The 10,450-nt window shown below is 43.0% G+C and overlaps 1 protein-coding gene across 1 annotated transcript in view; it reads right to left on the bottom strand.

Annotated features, from left to right (window-relative positions):
• eif2ak4 (eukaryotic translation initiation factor 2 alpha kinase 4) overlaps positions 1-10,450 on the bottom strand; it is a 43,161-nt gene that overhangs the window by 15,248 nt on the left and 17,463 nt on the right. Inside the window, 8 exon segments of the mRNA XM_042073314.1 lie at positions 262-390; positions 3,172-3,279; positions 3,740-3,874; positions 4,727-4,897; positions 6,062-6,127; positions 6,835-6,951; positions 9,242-9,410; positions 10,022-10,071. Coding sequence (XP_041929248.1) covers positions 262-390; positions 3,172-3,279; positions 3,740-3,874; positions 4,727-4,897; positions 6,062-6,127; positions 6,835-6,951; positions 9,242-9,410; positions 10,022-10,071 — 945 coding nt within the window.

Raw genomic sequence — 10,450 nt, 5'->3', positions numbered from 1 at the left:
TAAAATCCACTATAACCTTTACAGGTGAACTTAATGTGACCTTCTCTAAACCTTTGAATGTGCATGTCCAACAGTTCAATGTTTCACTACTTTTTGTGAGTAGTGCATGTGCTTCCATTTCCCATAATAGCTGTACTCAAAATGCACCAGAAACACCTTTGATCCTGTTGATTGACAACTGTTCCCAACCCCTAGGATTCCCCAACCTCACACACACACACACACACACACACACACACACATTACTGGAAGTGCACTGACCTGAGAGATGTCATAGACCACTTCAGCAGACACGCCAGCCGTCCACAGCTTCTGGGTAACGTTGATGGCCCGAGACATCGAGGTGTGACCCACAGGAACCACCAACACATCACAGGAGCTTACCTGGGGCTGAGGAGGGGATAGAGACAGACAGAGAGAGAAAGAGGGGGGGGGGGTATAAAGAGAAAGAAAAGAAGGGAGAGAGGAAGTGAAACAGAGAGAGAGAGAACAGATACATAAACAGGAGATCTGACAGGGCAAGCCAATTAAAACCACAGTAGGAAGACAAGGGTGAAGGTCACCATCACTCCACAACACACACACACACAAACAGGATCACCATTATTGAACAAAATTACTCAGTGATTTTGGAGCCATCATCCATTTTCAAAACTTTCAAAAGCATTGTTATGAAATTGAATGTAGCAAAATAATCACTATATTTTGATTAGGGTATGGTACGGTAAGGTTGTTTTCATAATCGTTGGGAGTCATACACTGCGTTCCAAATTATTATGCAAATTACATTTTCTCAGATTTTCCTAAATAGTTGATGCAAATGACGGTCAGTATAATTTTCAAGTCATCAACCGTTAGAGTACAATTCAAATTTTATTGAACAAACCTCCCAATGATAACAGTATTTTTTTTTTTTTTTCAAAAATAAAAACTCAAAACGCACTGTTATTATTATTATTATTATTATTATTATGCACAACAGAGTTTCAAGACAAGAGTTTAATAGGTTGTAAAGAACTAAAAATGGTAATTTGTTACATTTGCAGCATTAGGAGGTCAAAAGTTATTTCAATCAAAAACATCTTAACAGGCCAAGTTACATGTTAACATAGGATCCCTTCATTGATATCACCTTCACAATTCTTGCATCCATTGAACTTGTGAGTTCTTGGAGAGTTTCTGCTTTATTGTCTTTGCAGAATAGCCTATAAATAACAAAAATAATGTACACCCTTCGAGGTGCAGAAGGCAAGGGAGAATAAACAAAGAAAAACTTGGTCGCCGCACACTCTAGCTCGTATTCCTCTTATTTTAATTCCAACGTTTCGGCCTGTCAGCCTTTGTCAAAGTTCCGGAACCTTGACAAAGGCTGACAGACAAAGGCTGACAGGCCGAAACGTTGGAATTAAAATAAAAGGAATACGAGCGAGAGTGTGCGGCGACCAAGTTTTTCTTTGCAGAATAGCCTCCCAGAGCTGCCAAAATGTCAGAATAACCTCCCAGAGCTGCTGCTTGGATGTGAACTGCCTCCCAACCTCATAGATCTTTTCCTTGATGATGATCCAAAGGTTCTCAATAGGGTTGAGGTCGGGGAAGATGGGGGCCTGAGTTTCTTTCCTTTTATGCCCTTAGCAGCCAATGACCCAGAGGTATTCTTTGCAGCATGAGATGGTGCATTGTCATGTATAAAGATGATTTTGCTACATAAGGCACGGTTCTTCTTTTTGTACCATGGAAGAAAGTGGTCAGTCAGAAACACTACATACTTTGCCTACCAGCTCTTTCCCCATGATTCCGGCCCAAAACATAACTCCGCCACCTCCTTGCTGACGTCTCAGCCTTGTTGGGACATGGTGGCCATTCACCAACCATACATTACTCCATCCATCTGGACTATCTAGGGTTGCACGGCACTCATCCATAAACAAAACTGTTTGAAAATTAGTCTTCCATGTATTCCTGAGCCCACTGCAACCGTTTCTGCTTGTGAGCGTTGTTTAGGGGTGGCCGAATAGTAGGTTTATACACATTTGCAAACTTCTTGAGGATCCTACACCTTGAGGTTCGCGGAACTCCAGAGGCACCGGCTTCATATACCTGTTTGCTGCTTTGCAGTGGCATTTTAGCAGCTGCTCTCTTAATCCTATGACTTTGTCTGGCAGAAACCTTATTATGCCTTTGTCTGCACAAAACCACCTGTGCTCTGAATCAGTGACAAATTTCTTCAAAATCACGCATACGTTTTTGGGAAATATCCAATGTTTTCATACCTTGTCCAAGGAAGTGCTCAATTTCAGCAGCAGAGAGATCCCTTTTCTTTCCCATATTGCTTGAAACCTGTGTCCTGCTTAATAATGTGGAACATCCTTCTTAAGTAGTTTTACTTTGATTGGGCTCACCTGGCAAACTAATTATCACAGGTGTCTGAGATTGATTTCAATGATACAAAGAGCCCTGAGACACAACACCATCCATGAGTTTAATTGAAAACAAAAAAATAAATGTTTATGAAATCCAATTTGCATAATAATTCGGAACACGGTGTAATAACGATTAATTCGTTTGATTAATTGCATGGCCCTATCGACACGCATGCTTTCATACTGATACAAACTGCCCCTCGAGATTCAATAAAGAATGCCAATTTTGTTTCACACACATAACTGCACAACTGCAGCACAGATGTGCAAAATCATTTGACGGCAGAGGAAATATATACAGCCTGACAATCAATCTGACCAAGACATTCAAACCAGGGAAATCCAACCCCAGCAACCCCAGCTTCAGAAAGCAGCAACAACAGACAAGACAAGTTTCATTTCCATTTCACTTTGACTTTTGACTGTCTCTGCAAACTCAATTTGAAACAGCAAAGTAATGCTACCTTGCACACAGAAAGCAACAATAGATGTGGAAATAACAGATTCTAGTGTCTATTCAAATTGGAAGGGCTGTCTGTGTGTGCAATACCATTCCACACCGTCCACTCATGTTAACAGCAAGCCCAGCATAGCACAGCAGTGGTCTAAAAAACACATTATCAGCCGCAATCTCTTCCAGGAACACACGTACAGCTCTTTTTAGCCCACTCATGAATCAGTCATTGTTCAAGCAAACCTAAAAAAAGAAGTGGGGGCAAAGATGAAAACCAAAAAAGTCTGTTTGACCCACCGGCTCCTCCATAGAGGCCACAGCACCACAGATCTTATCCAGCGCCACGCTGACCCCAACTGCTGAGGGTGCGGGGCCTGGTCCCACCGGGCCGCGGAAGTCTGAGATCTACACACAGGACAACAAGGTGGAAAAAAACAGCAGGGAAGAACGTCAAACACACAAAATATCTGAAACGGCAGATGTTGACATGGATTAAATGCCATGCCACATTACTTGCTGGTCCAAGTGGACAAGCTAAAAGTGGTCACAAAATGGACATGCTAGAAAAATTTGAAGTTTCAGCTAAAGTTTTATCTGGAAATATTTTATGGTCTGTGTGTCAGTCATCAATCCACATCTAAAGTGTCACACTACCTTCCCACCAAAGAACACTCAGTTCTCACACATCCATGTAGCACTTAGGATGGTCAGAACATATTCACTGTATCTCTAGTCACAGATATCTGTAACCAGCACAACGTACGAGCTACAGTACATCCATTTTGGAGTAACTCTGGATTCATCTGATGGGCAAGGCCTGAACAACATGCCCTCTAGTTTAGGAAAGGTTGGGTATTGGTCATACCAGGTGGTCGTAGCGCCCACCAGCGGCGAGGATGTCAGGCACCGTGCGTCTGCGCTTCCTGACAAAGGCCACAAACTGGAAGATGACCCCCCTGTGATGCTGGATCTTATACACCAGGCCCAGGTTCACCATCACCTTAGGAAAAAGAGAGAGACTTTCATTTTCACTTTCATTTATCTACATGGAACCATTAATTTACCAACAACTTACATTGTCTCAAGGTGTTAGTTCAAGGTTAAAGTCAAAGTTAAAGGTGAGTCCATGCCAGATCGGAGAGTAAGTTTGACTGTCCTATAACACAGTTATTACACATTCCTAACATCTTCTGCATGTAAAGTTATGAGTTAAGCTATACGTTTATTTAATGTTGATCTGACATTTAAATGCATATCAAGTTGAGCATCGTGGTCTGTGCCACACAGTTCTTACTTCTGGCAGAGACACACAAACTTATTTTCAAACAAATTTAAACCTCACAGTATATGACTGTTACCAAGATATAGGATAATATATCCTGTATGTCTCACTCCATTGAAGGGTACCATATGTCTATGCAATAATCGTTTCCCACAACTTGAAGTCTAGGATGCGTCTGAGGAATTAAGAGTGGGACTACATTGTGTAACATGCCGTGGTGTGTGAACTGACGTGATTAGAGGACATATGATGCTGCTTTTTTTTGGACAACATATTTTGCCGATATGTTTATCTGGTTGATATTTTTTAAAAGTAATTTATTCTATAATTATATATTACCATACACATTACAGTCTAAGGGATTTAGGGAATTTGGGCAAATGTTTATAGCAGCCAAACTTTCCCCAAATTGTCCTAAAGCATGTTTATGTTTGTTGCCAGACATTACAAGGCAAATGGTCATAATGTGAGTGATCGCAAAAAATAATAACTTTAACTTTGTATATTCGATTAACACAGCCTACTGCTAATATATATTATGCAATCAATCAACCTCTAATGACGATCTACCTGCAGCTTGATGCCCAATTTCCTGAGCAGGCTGGTCAGCTCCTCCAGCTCCTTGACGCCCTGCTTGGCCAGCTGGGTCACGGCCGTCTTCTGCTTGGTCAGGAAGTCTAGCGAGGGAACCAGGTCTTGCAGCTCACCCTTCTGCCCAATGAACTTGTACAGCGTCTGCAACTGATGCAACAGGGCACAAGTCTATTGATTAGATAGATATACACATAATGATTATTACATACTAGATGATTTAATTAGTTGCAATTAGTTGCACTCTGTCAATGTATAACAGAGTTAGATTGCAATCTAGTGTGGATTAAGGAGAAGCCATTTAATTCAACCTTGCTTAAATGCTTTAGGCATTGAGTAATTAATTAGTTGACGGTAGTCATGCTGTGTGTGTGTGTGTGTGTGTGTGTGTGTGTGTGTGTGTTTACGGGTGGATAAGAGGCATTATTGTAAATTGTTTTTAGCGCTCGGAGGAGTACTCATTATATACTTGTAAAACACAGCAGACATCACACAGACACATTAACAAGGTTCAAAACTTAATTTTCATTGGTCGTGGTCTTTGGGAGGCAAGAAGAAGGACAGAAGAACAAAGAAAGGGCAAGGGTAAGAGAGCAGGACATCTTTTGAGAGGAAACCGTTAATTAATTAATAATTAATTAATTAGCTATTAACATAATTAATAGCTAATTGACACTAACTGTAATCCATAGAGAATAGATTAAATTCCAAGTGTTTTCAAAGACATGCATTGCGTTATAGCCAAATGCCTCTTTGTTAAGATGATCTCCCTCAGCATAGAAATAACCAGGAAGGACTGGACCGCAGCTCCAAATATTTATGAGACAAATCTACACCTGGGGGCATGTTTCATTCATGAATCAACCCTTCTGACATCCAACTTCATTCAGGGATATTAATCAAAATCTCATTGCAGTTTTTTTCCCTTCTTTCTGGAAAAATATTTTGAAGTCAACCCTGCAAACCCAGGGGATGATCCAGCTGAAGCGGCGGACTGCAGCCCAGCAGGCTCGGTGGCACAGGAAGGGGACTCCCGCTGTTACTGGACGCCTCTCATTTCACATGCAAGACCTGCTCCCCAGGTCTGGATGAGCTTCCAGCTCTTATAAAGGTGGCCATCATACACATGGTGATTTCACTGGGTTTGGCAGGCCAGGCAGAGGTGCCTGTACACGCCCCCTCCCCCCCCCCTCCCCCTCCCCTTAGCCCGGTCCTGGGGAAGACATTAGGCTGCAATGTGTGCTGCTGAGCTCTGTCCAGCGCAGAGGGAGTTTGAAGCTAACCAAACCTGGAGCAGGAAGAGAGGGGACTCACGCTGTTGTTGGACAGAGATAAGTTAAAGAACTTGGCCTCCACTTCTCGCTTTGTGAGCTTTTCACTCTGAAACACAAAAAGTGTGAGTCTATTAGTGTGTGTGTGTGTGTGTGTATGTGAGATGGGGTGACTCAAATGGCAATCCTTGCCAGAGAGCACTCACTGTTCATGCAAAGTTAAAACAGAAAAAAGATGTAACCAAACATTTGATAATATTCCACACAGCTGAGAATAAGAAACTGGAAGGCTGCATTTTCCATTAAAACACAAGACAAGACTCCATCCGTGTCTCTCCCCAATTCTTACTCTCAGGTGACTCCCTTTGATTATACATAAATAGAACAATGCTCTGGTAACAGCAGAATCCACCATTAGGAGCACTGATAGGAACGGATTATTCAGCGAACTGATTATAATGACCTATCAGCCAACTAGCATCTCATCATCAGACCCTCATTTCCTGTGTTGCCATCATTCTCAGGACTGACTTTTCTTCAGGATTATGCTGTATTCAGAGTGAACATTTTATTAAAATTCACAAAACTCATCCTTCACTGATCCTTCTGAGTATGGAATTTGTTACATTTGTAAAATGTTATCATAATAAATTTGAGAAGTTATGGCGTCATTCATTAAAACAGTAACCCTGTTCTGAGTGAGTGAGTCACTCATAAGTCTCTAAAAAGCATCTTGTCAAATAAGAAATGTATATGTACACTTGATAACCCCCTCATGACATACAGCATGGGGGGAGGGGTTGTCAGGTCTCTCACCATGGAATCACACAGGATGTTGGCTGCCTGCATGAGTTTGTCCTCAGGCACGCCGCTGTGCAGCAGAATGGCCCTCAGCAGGCTGGTGTGGTTCAGGTAGACTGTGTAGTTCCTCTCCTGTGCACACACACACACACACACACACACACACACACACACACACACACACACACACACACACACACACACACACACACACACACACACACACACACACACACACAGTTAGTGCGCCATGCAGCACAGTTTATAACAATCCCAGAACACTAATAGGAGTCAGGACAGGTGTCAGATGAAGGTAAGGTCAGTGGCAATCATTTCAAACAGTATAAAACACAATGTTGACCCTCGTGCATCCTCATGCACACTCTACCAGTACAGTACAGGAGGAGGAAGAGGAACGGCAGAGTGGTGTAGCATTTAAAACATCAATGGCTTATTTATGGAAAATGGCACTTTATATATTGTTGGGCTTCGGGACCAGGGATGACTGAAGCTTCGGCTACATTGTCACTGAATATGGAAGCTTCACTGTACATGATTAAAGAGAATCAAAAGTCTGATTTCTGAGACTGGACTTCTGGGGGGGGAAATACACTGCACACATACAAACATATAAACACTGAGGAGAACACATAATGATTACAGCCCACACACATACAGCACAAGAGAACAGGGGCCAGCTTTGAAATGGTGCTGCCAAACTGTTTGATTCATCATGGCCTATCCTGCCCTGTTATCCAGAGTGACTCAAAACTTCTGAGCTGAATTATCAGTGTTGTGTGTGTGTGTGTGTGTGTGTGTGTGTGGTTGTCTACTTGTGTCTCTCTGTGTGAATGTGTCTTTATGTATATGTGTGTATGTGCGTATCCTCATCTGAGTTTGTGTGTGTGTGTGTGTGTGTGTGTGTGAGAAACTCATAGCCCCAGGGCAGTGCTGTGGAACAGACTCTCCATCTCTATGATGTTGGATACGCTGAGCCTCTAAGGGTTTAGTGGGGTGAAGCGTTGCCAGGTCTCCGCGACAAACAAAGTCAAAACAGTTCATCATAAGTTCTAAAAAAAACAGGTCAAACAATGACCCGACAACCCTTCTCAGTGTCTCCTAGAGTTGGGGTATGTAGGTTTACGCATGTCCGTTTAGAAGTGAACCAAAGTGATATTTACCATTTACCATAGTATGGTCAACGAATATGACCGCTTGTTGATGGATTTACTCAACCTGTCTACAACTTCACCAACCAGAACTCAGCCATCTACCATCTACTCAGCCGTACCTATGATGGATTTTAGTTTCTCTTTAAACAAAACTCAGAACCTGCATGTTTGAAGGCTAAAGCATGGAGTGAACTACTGAGATTAAGTGCTTTATTGTCTACTTATGTTATGGTAGTCTGGGGACATGTTGCTAAAAAGTAGTCTATTATAACTTGATGATTGCACCTGTGCGATCAATCAGAGCAAAGTGGACTCATGGTAGGGCATCAAGTCAAGGTGTTGAAGTTTTCTACTAAAAGTACTTCAGCATAATCATATGAAAGCAGATGATCTGACATTCAAGTAAACAGCATTGGTGAAAGAAAGGGTAGTCTGCAAAAGCAACGCTGTGGATAGGCAGCAGGCATACAGCTAACCAGGCACACACACACACACACACACACACACACACACACACACACACACACACACACACAGAGCACCTGTCTGACACATAAAGGCCTAATGATACTGGAGAATGTATGCAGCTGTACAGGTCCAATCCAGCTGTTTAAACATCCTGAGCTCTGAACTGGTGACACAGGAAATGGCCGTGTCAGGCGGCTCTCTCTGGAGGTTGGGCCAGCCAGTGGAGTTAATGGCTCCAGGTCAACTACAGCACCCTCAGTGGGAGCTGAGCATACACTGGGCTCTCATTTAAGGAGGGTGAACCCCTGACACCAGTGGCTTGTTGAAATCTGCCGAATGCTCACTGTGAACTACCTCCTGGGATCAGTTGCTTGTCTTCACAAACGTCCCCCGCAAACTCAAGGTAAAAGAAAAAAGGTTTGGTGGCTATTATGGAGGCACCTCAACTGCTGTTCCAATGAGTACCAACAAGGTATTAAGGGCAGAGGGCAAACAGAATACAGCAGAACCAACTACCGGCAGTTAATGGCAAACACAGACACAGACACAGACACAGACACAGACACAGACACAGACACAGACACAGACACAGACACAGACACAGACACAGACACAGACACAGACACAGACACAGACACAGACACAGACACCGACACCGACACCGACACACATACATGCACACAGCCACACACATGAACTAACAGACACACAAAAAGACATACAGACAGAGACAGACAAACTCGTCTACACAAGAGCACACATGGACAAATCCACCATGTTACCTGCAGAGCGCTGAACTCGTGGATGATCTCAGAGATGGTGTAGATGGCCTCTGCGTCGGGCAGCAGGGTGTTGGTGACTGGGGCCACGATGTCAAAGGCGCACTCCAGCATCTCTCGGGGGTGCGAGCGGTCCAGCTTCCGCGGCCGAAACACACGCTCTATGCTGTACCTGTCGCAGTGGGAAACAGACAATAAGAGCAGTACTGGGACCTCCAAAGCCCAATGCTGTCCGTGGATGGGAGAGAAACAGCCAGATGGGAGTGTGCCACCACAACACTTCAACACATGTTCAGAGAGAAACAACCAAATAGGGGAGAATAGCACTAGTATGCCAACAGAAGCATTAACTACCTGGGTGATAAGACTACTGCAATGCCTAACAAATAATATTGTATTTAATGCTCTTTCAATATTGTAATCAATATTGTAACTATAAAGAAGGAAAATGAAGTGAAGGACACAATTGTGTCATTTAAACACCCATATATGTGAGGGGAAGAAACTGCAGATGGTTCTGCTGCAGCTTGGACCAGTAAGGACAGGGCACCTGGCTGTTACCCAACCAGGAAGGACAGACTACAATGGCCATGACTGCAAGGACACATATCCTTGACTCCTCAAAGATTGTAAAATTTCTCATGCTTTTCTTGCTGCTGTCAAATGTGGTTTACTTTCGAAACACTCAGATAAGTTGTTTATTAGGCTATTCTTGGACCCTGTGTTCTACTTCAGAAAATTATAGAAGGGCAGTGAAGTCTGAGCAAGAGCATCAGTAATTACCTTTTTAAGTGTGAGATGTTGTTTCGAGCAACGAATCTTGCGAAAGCCAACTGCAGCACAATGTCATGAACGACATGAAACAGAGAGAGAGAGAGAGAGAGAGAAAGAAAGAGAGAGAGAGAGCACACAATTAAGAGTGAGTAATACATCTCTGGAGACACCATTCAGTGACGCAGAGATCAAATGCCTGATGGCTTTTCATGCTTTAATGAACCACAGGACAGAGAGGAAGGGGCTGTGACATGGAGGGGAGATGCTACACACTAGTGTAAGTGTAGGGGAATTAACTTCCTGAGTCAGTGCAGTGGCATTTTACTTCTTCACTGGTGTGTTAATGTAAGTAGTGTCATTTCAATGACATTAACTTCCTATCTGCTGTGTCTGTGTAACTGTGTTAACTTCCTATCTGTTGTGTGTGAACTGTATTCA

The sequence above is a fragment of the Alosa sapidissima genome, chromosome 19, assembly GCF_018492685.1.
Source record: "Alosa sapidissima isolate fAloSap1 chromosome 19, fAloSap1.pri, whole genome shotgun sequence".
In the NCBI taxonomy this organism is placed as follows: domain Eukaryota; kingdom Metazoa; phylum Chordata; class Actinopteri; order Clupeiformes; family Clupeidae; genus Alosa; species Alosa sapidissima.
The sequence above is the reverse complement of the archived record's forward strand: the minus strand, read 5'-3'. Positions and strand labels throughout refer to the sequence as shown.